This window comes from Oncorhynchus clarkii, chromosome 33 (assembly GCF_045791955.1).
Source record: "Oncorhynchus clarkii lewisi isolate Uvic-CL-2024 chromosome 33, UVic_Ocla_1.0, whole genome shotgun sequence".
NCBI classification, from domain to species: domain Eukaryota; kingdom Metazoa; phylum Chordata; class Actinopteri; order Salmoniformes; family Salmonidae; genus Oncorhynchus; species Oncorhynchus clarkii.
In genome coordinates, this window is record NC_092179.1 from 25,628,057 (window position 1) to 25,644,178 (window position 16,122).

The 16,122-nt window shown below is 40.2% G+C and overlaps 1 protein-coding gene across 1 annotated transcript in view; it reads right to left on the minus strand.

Moving 5' to 3' along the window:
* LOC139392955 (uncharacterized) overlaps positions 1–14,794 on the minus strand; it is a 17,791-nt gene extending 2,997 nt beyond the window's left edge. The window contains exons 1-21 of the mRNA XM_071141266.1: positions 14,780–14,794; positions 14,592–14,636; positions 14,416–14,451; positions 14,306–14,332; positions 14,143–14,208; positions 9,939–10,001; positions 9,117–9,134; positions 8,806–8,883; positions 8,681–8,716; positions 8,449–8,580; positions 7,309–7,413; positions 6,844–7,050; positions 6,571–6,660; positions 6,139–6,183; positions 5,577–5,651; positions 5,048–5,137; positions 4,837–4,893; positions 4,618–4,671; positions 431–520; positions 214–270; positions 1–48 (exon numbers count right to left, since the gene is read on the minus strand). The exon at positions 1–48 is cut by the window's left edge and continues 6 nt beyond it. Coding sequence (XP_070997367.1) covers positions 1–48; positions 214–270; positions 431–520; positions 4,618–4,671; positions 4,837–4,893; positions 5,048–5,137; positions 5,577–5,651; positions 6,139–6,183; positions 6,571–6,660; positions 6,844–7,050; positions 7,309–7,413; positions 8,449–8,580; positions 8,681–8,716; positions 8,806–8,883; positions 9,117–9,134; positions 9,939–10,001; positions 14,143–14,208; positions 14,306–14,332; positions 14,416–14,451; positions 14,592–14,636; positions 14,780–14,794 — 1,434 coding nt within the window. The remainder of the gene's footprint in view (positions 49–213; positions 271–430; positions 521–4,617; positions 4,672–4,836; positions 4,894–5,047; positions 5,138–5,576; positions 5,652–6,138; positions 6,184–6,570; positions 6,661–6,843; positions 7,051–7,308; positions 7,414–8,448; positions 8,581–8,680; positions 8,717–8,805; positions 8,884–9,116; positions 9,135–9,938; positions 10,002–14,142; positions 14,209–14,305; positions 14,333–14,415; positions 14,452–14,591; positions 14,637–14,779) is intronic.
* Positions 14,795–16,122: the final 1,328 nt, after the last annotated feature.

Below are 16,122 nucleotides of genomic sequence, written 5' to 3' on the forward strand. Positions count from 1 at the left end.
TGTTTCTTCCGTTGTGCTGGGAAGGACAGGTGTGATGAATTCCCCCTGCTTTGGAACAAAGTGTAGTATGTTTCAAGAACAATATATAATACAGCAAACACACACGTCACATAGCCTTCTACCACTCAACTCAGAGCTGTCCATGGTGCTGGCTCTGCTTGACACAGTTCGCACTTTACAAAGTATCTCAGGAAAAGAGCTCCAGTTTCATACCTTTTCACTGTCTCCTGGTGACTGGGATGGATATGGACCTAAAGTTGTCAGGCCACTCTAAGAAACATGGACATATAATCAGTAATGACCACTACTGGATAGAATGCCGTATGTACATTTCCTGGTTCAAAGGTCAAAATGACATATTTTACTATCCGTTGTCTTTACTATCATTTTTCTATATCTAGAGAGACAGTGGCAAAGGAAAAGTGTTCACCTCTTTGCTCATTCCATGTAGTGTGCTTTCTGTTGTGATTTCAAACTCCCCTTGCTTTTCAATTGACAGTGAGGGATCATCTGTGGAATCCTTCAACAAAAATTAAGAATAACTATGAAAAACATTCCACTCTAAAACACTTTTACAAATGTCACAAAATAATGACAGCATTACTGGTGAGTGAGACAGTCATCTGAGTTCGACACGCAAACCACAATTAATAACAGGTATATAACTGTCTCTAGAGATGTACACATGCAATGTCAACAACACACCCTCCTCATGAATGTGTGTGATGGACTCATTAATACATGTATTGCATCAGAGTATTTGAGTTTCAGGTACCTTCTTTAAACTCAGTAATCATTTGAGTTTGTAGAGTTTGAATTATTAGGGTTCCCACACTATGCTGATCACTACCGTAACACAATCAGGGCACTGCTATTAGACTCAAAGTATTGGTGTGGATAATGGGCAGCCCAGTGAGCTAAAAATGTCATTGGAGAAGTTAATTTTGGTTACAGCTCTTGACATTACCATTCAGGCAAAGTTCAGAGGTCATGCACCAATGCATGCTGGGATAAAGTATGTATGTCTTCCATTGTAAGTTGGCCCAGTTGTGTTAAATCTTTAAGTCAAATTTAAATTTAGTTTATTTAAGTCTTTAAATAAAAAAAATTCACGCAGGCCTAATAATTAATGTTTAAAATTGGAATTGTGGTACCTTTTGCACTGGTGAAATGTTCACAGTTTTCTGTCAGACGAAAGATCTCAACGTACGCAGTGATGACAAGTGCTCAGATCACTACGATGGTTGGCCAATCATTATTATGACACAATCTGACTATGTATTCATGTTATTGAACACTGGGCAGGGCTTTATTTTGTGAATTCTAATCAACCAAGAAACACATAAAGAAGATGAAGTTAGAAAATATAAATGATATCAATTACCTACAACCTTTGTATTGGAATGCCAATGATAATCATTGGATCAAAGCACTTTGCATCACATTCATACACCCACAGTCCAACGGAGGCATACATGAACTGAAACACCATTAATAAAGACAAATAGAAGTCTAGTTGTGTCCATTTACACCTCATATCCCTCAGGATCACGGTTAGTAAAGACTAATAGAAGGCTAGTTGTGTCCATTTACACCTCATATCCCTCAGGATCACGGTTAGTAAAGACGAATAGAAGTCTAGTTGTGTCCATTTACACCTCATATCCCTCAGGATCATGGTTAGTAAAGATGAATAGAAGGCTAATTGTATCCATTTACACCTCATATCCCTCAGGATCATGGTTAGTAAAGATGAATAGTAATCTAGTTGTGTCCATTTACACCTCATATCCCTCAGGATCATGGTTAGTAAAGATGAATAGAAGTCTAGTTGTGTCCATTTACACCTCATATCCCTCAGGATCATGGTTAGTAAAGACGAATAGAAGGCTAGTTGTGTCCATTTACACCTCATATCCCTCAGGATCATGGTTAGTAAAGATGAATAGTAATCTAGTTGTGTCCATTTACACCTCATATCCCTCAGGATCATGGTTAGTAAAGACAAATAGAAGTCTAGTTGTGTCCATTTACACCTCATATCCCTCAGGATCACGGTTAGTAAAGACTAATAGAAGGCTAGTTGTGTCCATTTACACCTCATATCCCTCAGGATCACGGTTAGTAAAGACGAATAGAAGGCTAGTTGTGTCCATTTACACCTCATATCCCTCAGGATCATGGTTAGTAAAGATGAATAGAAGGCTAGTTGTGTCCATTTACACCTCATATCCCTCAGGATCATGGTTAGTAAAGATGAATAGTAATCTAGTTGTGTCCATTTACACCTCATATCCCTCAGGATCATGGTTAGTAAAGATGAATAGAAGTCTAGTTGTGTCCATTTACACCTCATATCCCTCAGGATCATGGTTAGTAAAGACGAATAGAAGGCTAGTTGTGTCCATTTACACCTCATATCCCTCAGGATCATGGTTAGTAAAGATGAATAGTAATCTAGTTGTGTCCATTTACACCTCATATCCCTCAGGATCATGGTTAGTAAAGATGAATAGAAGTCTAGTTGTGTCCATTTACACCTCATATCCCTCAGGATCATGGTTAGTAAAGACGAATAGAAGGCTAGCTGTGTCCATTTACACCTCATATCCCTCAGGATCATGGTTAGTAAAGATGAATAGTAATCTAGTTGTGTCCATTTACACCTCATATCCCTCAGGATCATGGTTAGTAAAGATGAATAGAAGTCTAGTTGTGTCCATTTACACCTCATATCCCTCAGGATCATGGTTAGTAAAGACGAATAGAAGGCTAGCTGTGTCCATTTACACCTCATATCCCTCAGGATCATGGTTAGTAAAGACGAATAGAAGGCTAGCTGTGTCCATTTACACCTCATATCCCTCAGGATCATAGGTAGTAAAGACAAATAGAAGGCTAGTTGTGTCCATTTACACCTCATATCCCTCAGGATGGTTAGTAAAGACGAATAGAAGTCTAGTTGTGTCCATTTACACCTCATATCCCTCAGGATCATGGTTAGTAAAGATGAATAGAAGTCTAGTTGTGTCCATTTACACCTCATATCCCTCAGGATCATGGTTAGTAAAGATGAATAGAAGGCTAGTTGTGTCCATTTACACCTCATATCCCTCAGGATCATGGTTAGTAAAGACGAATAGAAGTCTAGTTGTGTCCATTTACACCTCATATCCCTCAGGATCATGGTTAGTAAAGATTAATAGAAGTCTAGTTGTGTCCATTTACACCTCATATCCCTCAGGATCATGGTTAGTAAAGATGAATATTAATCTAGTTGTGTCCATTTACACCTCATATCCCTCAGGATCATGGTTAGTAAAGATGAATAGAAGGCTAGTTGTGTCCATTTACACCTCATATCCCTCAGGATCATAGTTAGTAAAGACGAATAGAAGTCTAGATGTGTCCATTTACAACTTATATCCCTCAGGATCATGGTTAGTAAAGATGAATAGAAGGCTAGTTGTGTCCATTTAAACCTCATATCCCTCAGGATCATGGTTAGTAAAGATGAATAGAAGTGTAGTTGTGTCCATTTACACCTCATATCCCTCAGGATCATAGTTAGTAAAGACGAATAGAAGTCTAGATGTGTCCATTTACACCTCATATCCCTCAGGATCATGGTTAGTAAAGATGAATAGAAGTCTAGTTGTGTCCATTTACACCTCATATCCCTCAGGATCATGGTTAGTAAAGATGAATAGAAGTCTAGTTGTGTCCATTTACACCTCATATCCCTCAGGATCATGGTTAGTAAAGACGAATAGAAGTCTAGTTGTGTCCATTTACACCTCATATCCCTCAGGATCATGGTTAGTAAAGATTAATAGAAGTCTAGTTGTGTCCATTTACACCTCATATCCCTCAGGATCATGGTTAGTAAAGATGAATATTAATCTAGTTGTGTCCATTTACACCTCATATCCCTCAGGATCATGGTTAGTAAAGATGAATAGAAGGCTAGTTGTGTCCATTTACACCTCATATCCCTCAGGATCATAGTTAGTAAAGACGAATAGAAGTCTAGATGTGTCCATTTACAACTTATATCCCTCAGGATCATGGTTAGTAAAGATGAATAGAAGGCTAGTTGTGTCCATTTAAACCTCATATCCCTCAGGATCATGATTAGTAAAGATGAATAGAAGGCTAGTTGTGTCCATTTAAACCTCATATCCCTCAGGATCATGGTTAGTAAAGATGAATAGAAGTCTAGTTGTGTCCATTTACACCTCATATCCCTCAGGATCATAGTTAGTAAAGACGAATAGAAGTCTAGATGTGTCCATTTACACCTCATATCCCTCAGGATCATGGTTAGTAAAGATGAATAGAAGTCTAGTTGTGTCCATTTACACCTCATATCCCTCAGGATCATGGTTAGTAAAGATGAATAGAAGTCTAGTTGTGTCCATTTACACCTCATATCCCTCAGGATCATGGTTAGTAAAGACGAATAGAAGGCTAGCTGTGTCCATTTACACCTCATATCCCTCAGGATCATGGTTAGTAAAGATTAATAGTAATCTAGTTGTGTCCATTTACACCTCATATCCCTCAGGATGGTTAGTAAAGCGTCAGGTAGAATCATGCACTCAGTCACAGACTTACCTTCTCTGTTTCTTCCGTTGTGCTGGGAAGGACAGGTGTGATGAATTCCCCCTGCTTTGGAACAAAGTGTAGTATGTTTCAAGAACAATATATAATACAGCAAACACACACGTCACATAGCCTTCTACCACTCAACTCAGAGCTGTCCATGGTGCTGGCTCTGCTTGACACAGTTCGCACTTTACAAAGTATCTCAGGAAAAGAGCTCCAGTTTCATACCTTTTCACTGTCTCCTGGTGACTGGGATGGATATGGACCTAAAGTTGTCAGGCCACTCTAAGAAACATGGACATATAATCAGTAATGACCACTACTGGACAGAATGACGTATGTACATTTCCTGGTTAAAAGGTCAAAATGACATGTTTTACTATCCATTGTCTTTACTATCATCTATATCTAGAGAGACAGTGGCAAAGGAAGTGTTCACCTCTTTGCTCATTCCATGTAGTGTGCTTTCTGTTGTGATTTCAAACTCCCCTTGCTTTTCAATTGACAGTGAGGGATCATCTGTGGAATCCTTCAACAAAAATTAAGAATAACTATGAAAAACATTCCACTCTAAAACACTTTTACAAACGTCACAAAATAATGACAGCATTACTGGTGAGTGAGTAATTAATTCATGTATTGCATCAGAGTAATTGAGTTTCAGGTACCTTCTTTAAACTCACTAATCATTTGAGTTTGTAGAGTTTGAATTAGGAGGGTTCCCACACTATGCTGATCACTACCATAACACACTCAGGGCACTGCTATAAGACTCAAAGTATTGGTGTGGATAATGGGCAGCCCAGTGAGGTAAATGTGTCATTCCAACCCTGATCCCTGAGGTGTACTAGGAAAAATGACATCATAGGGTGTCCACCCACAGATTGAATACTGTAGTTAGGATTAATAGTATGTACCAATCAAATAATTAGGAATGTTAATTTACATCTCACTTGAATGTTACTCACCTCATATTCATAACTGTACTCATCCCCATCGTATGATTCCTCCTCCTCCGCTTCCTCTTCCTCCTCCGTACTCGTCTTCAGAGAGGAGAGAAAAAGGTGAGTCCCATATGTAAATGGTATCAAGAGGAGATATCTTTCATAAACATGTCTATCATAAACATGTATTTGACCCAAAGCAGCAAAGAGAGAGTACAGGACATGACTTACAAGTCCAAAACAATAAGGACAAAACAAAAAAGCAAGTTAGGAGAAAAAAAATCATGCTTTTAGTCATTTTAAAATGTCTGTTATGATGATTTAATACCTTTTATTGGTCAAGTTAGGCACAGCAAGTACAGTTGAATAAGCTTAGTTTTAATTTAGGTTTAGAACTCGATAAATGTTATGTTTGCTGAGAAAGAAATTATAGTAATTATTTTCTCACTGTCATTTGAAGGAGTTGAGGTTAAAACAGGTGAGGGTGACATGCTTAGCAACAGACTGTGACAACGTAAATGTTAGACATGTTTAGTTTGGGCATTTATGTGGTTATTTTGACTCCATCTTTAATTTGGGCGTTTACCAGGCGTTGTCTTTGCCTCTTATGTCGTCCTTTCTGTCCCTTGCCCTGGTTCAGAATTTCACAGTTAAAAGTTGTAATGCTTTCTAGGAAATACAGATCTAACATGCTGTGGTAGTTATGGTCAAAGATATTTACATCTGTGTCATGGGCTGATTCATGGGAGAGAATGTGATCGCTAAAAAAATATGTACATTTAAGAAAATGTTAAAGGGAAAGTTTACATGTTTTCTTTTACAGTATCTATTTAGACCTATTTAAATATAACATTTATTTGTATAGTCATGAATACAAATAGGTTGTGAACAACTTACATTTAATTGCATAATTTATGTCCATATTACATACTTTTCTCAAATGTTGAAATTGATTTGAACCCAACAAGGTTGTGTTAATCAGATGTATAAAAAATATATCTATTTGTAGTGACATCACCTTCCGTTCCCGACTCTTCTTTTTCTTCAAGGAGTCTTCCCCACTGAGGAGAACAGTTTCTACTATTGCCCCTGGTACCTCAGAGACCCTCTAAAACACACACACACACACACACACACACACACACACACACACACACACACACACACACACACACACACACCATGTACTATTCATAGTTCACTTTTAAAGGTTAATTTGACAGCTACTGTTTGGTTGTGGTTTTGAGTAGAGCCAGTGTTTGGCTGTGGGGTTTGAGTAGAAGAGCCTTACCTCTTCAGACGTTGTGTTGTTAAATGTTGAGTTTGATAAAGCCAACTTGGGGGAGGGAGCTTCACTGAAGTCCTCGTCCACTGTCAGTGTCCCCTCTATCCCCTTAGAGGTGCTCTCTATCCTCCCCACGTCTTGGACCCCATTAAGACCATTAAGAGGGGTGAGGCTCCAGAATGTGGGGCCCTCCGCCGTTTCATTCAAAGCATCCTTCATGAGATAGAGACCTGGATGAATAACTACATACTGTAGGACAACAGTGTTCGGATACTGTTCGGATACATAAATAGACTGGGCTTTATAACATAGGTTGATTTCTGGGATACAGATAAAGACTAGTCGTGGACTAAAAACAATACTCAATTGATAATCTCCATAGAACTAGCTTTTTTTGTGTTAGGGTTAGGCTTAATATGTGTGAGGGAAAGCGTTCCTATGTCATGTAGCATGTTTGGAGTGGATACTTACAGAGTTAGGTTCTGGTAGCTGTCTGTCTAGGTCAGAGTCAACTGCCTCCTCTATGGTGTCCATCTCTGTCAGAGGCTCCTTGGAGATCTCATACTTTACAGTTCTCTGTTCAAAACACACACTCATGAGTCCAGCACTAACACACTCATGAGTCCAGCACTAACACACTCATGAGTCCAACACTAACACACTTATGAGTCCAGCACTAACACACTCATGAGTCCAGCACTAACACACTCATGAGTCCAACACTAACACACTCATGAGTCCAACACTAACACACTCATGAGTCCAACACTACCACACTCATGAGTCCAACACTACCACACTCATGAGTCCAACACTACCACACTCATGAGTCCAACACTACCACACTCATGAGTCCAACACTAACACACTCATGAGTCCAACACTAACACACTCATGAGTCCAAAACAACCACACTCATGAGTCCAACACTACCACACTCATGAGTCCAACACTACCACACTCATGAGTCCAACACTACCACACTCATGAGTCCAACACTAACACACTCATGAGTCCAACACTAACACACTCATGAGTCCAATACTACCACACTCATGAGTCCAACACTAACACACTCATGAGTCCAACACTACCACACTCATGAGTCCAACACTACCACACTCATGAGTCCAACACTAACACACTCATGAGTCCAACACTAACACACTCATGAGTCCAACACTAACACACTCATGAGTCCAACACTAACACACCCATGAGTCCAACACTAACACACTCATGAGTCCAACACTAACACACTCATGAGTCCAACACTACCACACCCATGAGTCCAACACTAACACACCCATGAGTCCAACACTAACACACTCATGAGTCCAGCACTAACACACTCATGAGTCCAACACTAACACACCCATGAGTCCAACACTAACACACTCATGAGTCCAACACTATCAAAGAGTTCTGATACCAGGCTTGTCACCAGGGTTATGGTAAATTACATTTAAATTCAGTCAATTCAGAAAGAGAATTGACATTCCAATTTCAATTTTCCTTATTGAACTTCTCCCAGGAATAACCCACTAAATGACCAGGTATGTCCCCTGGTGTGATTAGGGTTGAAGAGATATGCATGGACTGTGTACATACTGTGTAGTCAGTGATAATGTTGGAGCCGTGTTTCTCCTTCTCATTGACTCTCCTAGAGGTGGTTAGCTCCTGCAGAAGCTCCTCCATGCCGTCCTGCAGCAGCCTGTCAATCAGTGCCTTCAGCAAGGGCAGCTGGGAAACAGAGTCTTTCTTAATGAGACAGCCACCTTGGGCAGTGAAATGAAAAACTTTGAACTACAAAACTGTTTGGGATTCGGAGTCAAGAGCTTACCCTTATGCCATAGTCTTCAAACATTACTTCAATGTTCTGGGAAGGAGAAAATAAATAAAACAATTCCATGATTTGTTGTTTTCCATGAAATGTATGTGTCGTTAATGTAGTTCTGAGATGTCTACCTTCATGTCAGCTGCTTTCCCTGGAAGACCAGTGTCACCCTGAGGAATAGGAGCAATAGGACAGGTCAAAACCATGTCCTTTCCAAAGTCCTCACTTATTTCATTTCACTGACGGGATGTGTCAAACAATATTTGCTAACACTTTATAATACATTTCATGAATAAGCACGAATAAATCATTTTTTACTGGGAACACATTACTTTCTTTCCTTTCAATCCGCTCTCTCCTTGCTCTCCCTGAACATAGAAAGTAGACATTACAATTCCACATCAGTTATATCTTCAATCATCAATAAAGTAAAGAAATGTACCTTCATCCCTGGTGGACCCTAAACACAGAGACAGAGGAGCAGAGGGGGATATCAAGCACATTCCACATACAAGTCTAAAGCTAAGCCCAGCCTGCCACTTTTGGATCATATCAACTCATTTAAATCACATGTCCTATATAGGATCATATGTAATCAATCAATCAATACACCATCCATCCACAAACCCACCAATCCATCCACCAACCCACCATTCATCCATCCACCAATCCACCAACCCACCATCCATCCACCAACCCACCATTCATCCATCCATCCATCCATCCACCAACCCACCATCCATCCACCAACCCACCATCCATCCATCAATCCACCATCCAGCCATCCATTCATCCACCAACCCCCACTTCCATCCACCAACCCACCAATCCACCAATCCATCCAACCTCAAATTCACCGATCCACCCATCCACCAATCCATCCATCCATCCACCAGCCCACCAATCCATCCACCCACCCACCCACCCACCCAACCACCCATACATCATCCATCCACCCACCAACCCACCCACCCACCCACCCATCCACCAATCCATCCATCCATCCACCCATCAATCCATCCACCAATCTACCCACCCACCCACCCATTCATCCACCCACCAATCTATCAATCCACCAATCCACCCACCAATCCATCCATCAACCCACCAATCCATCCACCAATCCATCCATGTCAATCAATCAATCAACATATACAGTATACACATCTTGCCAGGCAGTTGTTGGGTGTAGATGCTGCAGCTGACTATGCCCATTAGATTCAATTATAGATAGAACCATGCAGAGTATGAACATTGTGCTTACTTTAGCCCCAGGAGGTCCCATTGGCAAAGGGAATGCCTGTCTCATCTCTTCAAGGGTGGCACCCTGGGAACATTCATCAACAATACAGTCAGAGGCAGTATGACTGTATCTATGCTGCAATACAGCCAGAGGCAGACTGACTGTATCTATGCTGCAATACAGCCAGAGGCAGTCTGACTGTATCTATGCTGCAATACAGTCAGAGGCAGTCTGACTGTATCTATGCTGCAATACAGCCAGAGGCAGTCTGACTGTATCTATGCTGCAATACAGCCAGAGGCAGTCTGATTGTATCTATGCTGCAATACAGCCAGAGGCAGTCTGACTATATCTGTGCTGCAATAGTCTATGTGCCGGCGGGCTAGGGTCAGTCTGTTATATCTGGTGTAATTCTCCTGTCTTATCTGGTGTCCTGTGTGAATTTAAGTATGCTCCCTCTAATTCTCTCTCTCTCCCTTCACTCCCAGAGAACCTGAGCCCTAGGATCATGCCACAGGACTACCTGACCTGATGACTCCTGGCTGTCCCTAGTCCACCTGGTCATCCTGCTGCTCCAGTTTCAACTGTTCTGCCTGCGGCTAGGTAACCCTGACCTGTTCACGGGATGTGCTACCTTGTCCCGGCTTAATGGACAAATAGAATACTCCCAAAACGGTAAACCTCTATCATCTGGTACATCTGGTAAATAGTATTTGAACCCAGATCCCCAAATATATGCCTTCTAAATAATTTGTACACTGCAAAATGACAACAAGAATCCCAAACAGATATAGTAATTGACAAAAACAGAATAATTTCAAACTTTACTCAGGGATATGATCGCATATGCCTCTATTTATGCGTGGGAAAGCTTGGGAACAGATTTCATAAATTAAAATGACTTTGAGCTCATTTCCTGAGGATTTTATGTCCAAAAACGAAAATTATGAATACATATTTTTATAAATAAAAAAAACAGTAACAAAATAATATATATATACATACAGTACAGTTTGGACACACCTACTCATTTCAGTATTTTTCTTAATGTTTTACTATTTTCTACATTGTAGAATAATAGTCTTGACATCAAAACTATGAAATAACACAAAGGGAATCATGTAGTAACCAAAAAAGTGTTAAACAAATCAAAATATATTTTATATTTGAGATTCTTCAAAGTAGTCACCCTTTGCCTTGATGAAAGCTTTGCACAGTCTTGGCATTCTCTCAACCAGCTTCATGAGGAAGTCACCTGGAATGCATTTCAATTACCAGGTGTGCCTTGTTAAAAGTTAATTTGTGGAATTTCTTGTCTTCTTAATGCGTTTGAGCCAGTCAGTTGTGTTGTGACAAGGTAGGGGTAGTATAACGAAGACAGCCCTATTTGGTAAAAGACCAAGTCCATATTATGGCAAGGACATCTCAAATAAGCAAAGAGAAGCAACAGTATATCATTACTTTAAGGCATGAAGGTCAGTCAATCCGGGAACATTTCAAAAACTTTGAAAGTTTCTTCAAGTGCAGTCGTAAAAACCATCATGCACTATGATGAAACTGGCTCTCATGAGGACCGTGCCATGTCTTTGGCATCATTAAAGGTGAAGACTGTTATTTTACCAAATAAATTCTCTGTAATTATTATTACGTGATTAAACTAATCATGTACATTTAATAAACTAGGAAGTCGGGGCACCATGGAAACTCTTCAGATTACAAAGTTATAATTTTCCTAATATAACTCTTCAGATATTTTAATATCTGATCAATTAGTCCTCTATTAAGTAATTATTCTTTACCTCTCATTTCAAACTTCGTAGAATTCTTGGTTATCTGCACGAACCCAGCCTAAACTATAAATCATCCATACACCAATTGGCTTAATCATTTATTTACTAACTAATCACAGAAATGCATAAACAAACAAACAGTAGATATTGGTTACTAACAACGATAGGGAATATTCCCTAAGGGCTAAGCCGATATGACGGCTTGGTGGAGAAAGGAAAGGGGGCGGAGACCGATAAAGGAGCTGGAAAGACAAAAGGGCTTCACTTCACAGTGGATAATTAAATTCATTGAAATGCTAATCCTTCGCACATGAACGCTCGCTCATTCGGGAATAATTACAATCAATATATTTACGGCCATATGTCATTGCTATCTTCTCTGTTGGAATTGTCGGTCCGTCTGCTGGAGAGTCAGTTCATCAGAGAGTGGTTGTAGGTCTATCTGCAGCTCCTGATAGTGTCTGTTGTAATGGATACGTCAGGTGTCCATTGTTTTTAGAATAGATGTTTCGGCGGTTGTCGGTATTCGCATCCCAGGTTTACAGAATTTCTAGCTGCAGACTAGTAATTAGTATCAAGGATTTTATCTTATTCTGTAGGGATCAATAGTCTCAGAGTTTAACCATTGCCAGCCGTGTAGCCAATGCGCCACATGGTATGGTTTTCCAGTCTTGGTACTCAACTATTCGCAATCACAGCTCACACTGGGGGTTTGCTTAGTCTGAAGAGGATTTCCTTAGGAGGGGTTTTTATTCGTAACAATAGAAAAGGGCGGTTCCGTGACGCCAGATCATGTCTGTGCTCATGGGGGCGTGGCCGCTGACTAGTTAAACTTTACAGGGAATACAATTGTCTCATTCCAAAGGTTAACATCACAAATAGTTTCATCTTTACTCATTCATTTTATACAAGAAATATAATTGAGAATTGAGAAATGTACACATTCAGAGATATAGTTGTGTGATATAGTTGTGTGTGTTTCCTGTCCTCCATGAGGTCACCAAATGAAACATACTCGTCATACCCATCCCTTAAGTGTCCACGGACCCATCCCACATTCTTACAAGTGGACATATATTTTAATTCCCCCATTTTGGGGATTTAGGAGTTCAGCCAAGTGAAATCCTTTGTTCACTCTGTGGTCTCTCTCTTTGCATGACCAGGGGGAGAGAGTCTCTGCCATGAATTTATGGCCTGAGATAACAGAACCTGGGTGTAGGAGAGAGTGAGAGAGAGGGGAAAGCCACGATCTACACCCAGAAATGGCCACGTAATGACAACCGCTACAGGAAAGGAAGACCCAGAGTTCCCTCTGCTGCAGAGGATAAGTTCATTAGAGTTACCTGCCTCAGAAATTGCAGCCCAAATAAATGCTTCACAGAGTTCAAGTAACAGACACATCTCAACATCAACTGTTCAGAGGAGACTGTGTGAATCAGGTCATCATGGTCAAATTGCTGCAAATAAACCACTACTAAAGGACACCAATAAGAAGAAGAGACTTGCTTGGGCCAAGAAACATGAGCAATGGACATTAGACCGGTGGAAATCTGTCCAAATTTTAGATTTTTGATTCCAACAGCTGCGTCTTTATGAGATGAGTAGGTGAACGGATGATCTCCGCATGTGTAGTTCCCACCGTGAAGCATAGAGGAGGAGGTGTGATGGTGTGGAGGTGCATTGCTGGTGACACTGTTTGTGATTTAGAATTCAAGGCACACTTAACCAGCATGGCTACCACAGCATTCTGCAGCGATACGCCATCCCATCTGGTTTGCACTTAGTGGGACTATCATTTGTTTTTCAACAGGACAATGAGCCAACACACCTCTGTATAAGGGCTATTTGACCAAGAAGGGGAGTGATGGAGTGCTGCATCAGATGACCTGGCCTCCACAATCACCCAAACTCAACCCAATTGAGATGGTTTGTGATGAGTTGGACCACAGAGTGAAGATAAAGCAGCCAACAATTGCTCAGCATATGTGGGAACTCCTTCAAGACTGTTGGAAAAACATTCAAGGTGAAGCTGTTTGAGAGAATGCCAAGAGTGTGCAAACCTGTCATCAAGGCAAAAGGTGATTACTTTGAAGAATCTCAAATCTCAAATATATTTTGACTTGTTTATCACTTTTTTGGTTACTACATGATTCCATATGTGTTATTTCATAGTTTTGATGTCTTCACTATTATTCTCCAATGTAGAAAACAGTAAAAAGAAAGAAAAACCCTTGAATGAGTAGGTGTGTCCAAACTTTTGACTGGTATATATATAGTTTTTTTAATCATAATTTTTTAACTTGGTGGGGTCAAATAAAACCACGTAGGATGCCTATTGGAGAACCCTGCAATAGACAGACGGGTTATCATGGATAATGTAGAAGATTGTTCTTACATGGTGCACCAGTTTGTAGGGAATGTGGAGATGTACTTACCTCTTGTTGAGTAACCAGAACATGGGTACCAGGTGGGCCCGGAGCACCTAATTCCCCTTTTTTACCCTGGGGGGGAGATAGGAGAAATTAACAATATTGCTTAATTATCATGTTAATAATTTGATGATAATTAATACTGCCTTATTAAAATAAAATAACTTACCTCAGTTCCAGATTCACCTGTATCACCCTAGGGTTAGAAACGCAAAATCACAAATATGGTTTATTGTGTTGGTGTGTTTGGGGAATAGCCAGACTTGCTCCAAATCATACCTTTTTGCCATCATCTCCCCTTTGTCCTTGCTCTCCCTGTCTCAAGAGAATAATTAGGAGGACTTCATTTTGGGGTATGTGTGGGTATTTTTTAAGTGATCTCATTAAAATGCTGGAACAGAGCAGGAACATTAAAAAAAATACAATATTATTTGACAAAGAGAAAAAATGCTCACATCTTTTCCAGCCAGACCTCTCTTTCCATCAATTCCAGGTCTACCCTACATATCAAGAGGTAAATATTCCACTTACAAACTAGCAAAAAAATATAACTTCAAATAATGATATAGTGTTTTTGCTATACAAATCATAGCCAAATTGTTGGAATACCTATGTACAGTTGAAGTCGGAAGTTACCATACACTTTAGCCAAATACATTTGAACTCAGTTTTTCACAATTCCTGACATTTAATCCTAGTACAAATTCCCTGTCTTAGGTCAGTTAGAATCAGCACTTCATTTTAAGAATGTGAAATGTCAGAATAATAGTAGAGAGAATGATTTATTTCAGCTTTTATTTCTTTCATCACATTCCCAGTGGGTCAGAAGTTTACATACACTCAATTAGTATTTGGTAGGATTGCCTTTAAATTGTTTAACTTGGGTCAAACATTTCAGGTAGCCTTCCACAAGCTTCCCACAATAAATTGGGTGAATTTTGGCCCATTCCTCCCGACAAAGCTGGTGTAACTGAGTCCAGTTTGTAGGCCTCCTTGCCCGCACACGCTTTTTCAGTTCTGCCCACACATTCTCTGTAGGATTGAGGTCAGCGCTTTGTGATGGCCACTCCAATACCCTGACTTTGTTGTCCTTAAGCCATTTGACCACAACTTTGGAAGTATGCTTGGGGTCATTGTCCATTTGGAAGACCCATTTGTGACCAAGCTTTAACTTCCTGACTGATGTCTTGAGATGTTGCTTCAATACATCCACATCATTTTCCACCCTCATGATGCCATCTAATTTGTGAAGTGCACCAGTCCCTCCTGCAGCAAAGCACCCCCACAACATCATGCTGCCACCCCCGTGCATCACGGTTGGGATGGTGTTCTTCAGCTTGCAAGCCTCCCCCTTTTCCCTCCAAACATAACGATGGTCATTATGGCCAAACAGTTCTATTTTTGTTTCATCAGACCAGAGGGCATTTCTCCAAAAAGTACGATCTTTGTCCCCATGTGCAGTTGCAAACCGTAGTCTGGCTTTTTTATGGCAGTTTTGGAGCAGTGGCTTCTTCCTTGCTCAGTGGCCTTTCAGATTATGTCAATATAGGACTTGTTTTACTGTGGATATAGATACTTTTGTACCGGTTTTCTCCAGCATCTTCACAAGGTTGATTTGCACTTTCCGCACCAAAGTACGTTCATCTCTAGGAGACAGAATGCTTCTCCTTCCTGAGTGGTATGACGGCTGCGTGGTCCCATGGTGTTTATACTTGATTTATTTTGGTTTTCCCATGATGTCAAGCAAAGAGGCACTGAGTTTGAAGGTAGGCCTTGAAATACATCCACAGGTACACCTCCAATTGACAGAAGCTTCTAAAGCCATGACATCATTTGCTGGAATTTTCCAAGCTGTTTAAAGGTACAGTCAACTTAGTGTATGTAAACTTCTGACCCACTGGAATTGTGATACAGTAAATTATAAGTGAAATAATCTGTCTGGAAACAATTGTTGGAAAAATGACTTGTGTCATGCACAAAGTAGAT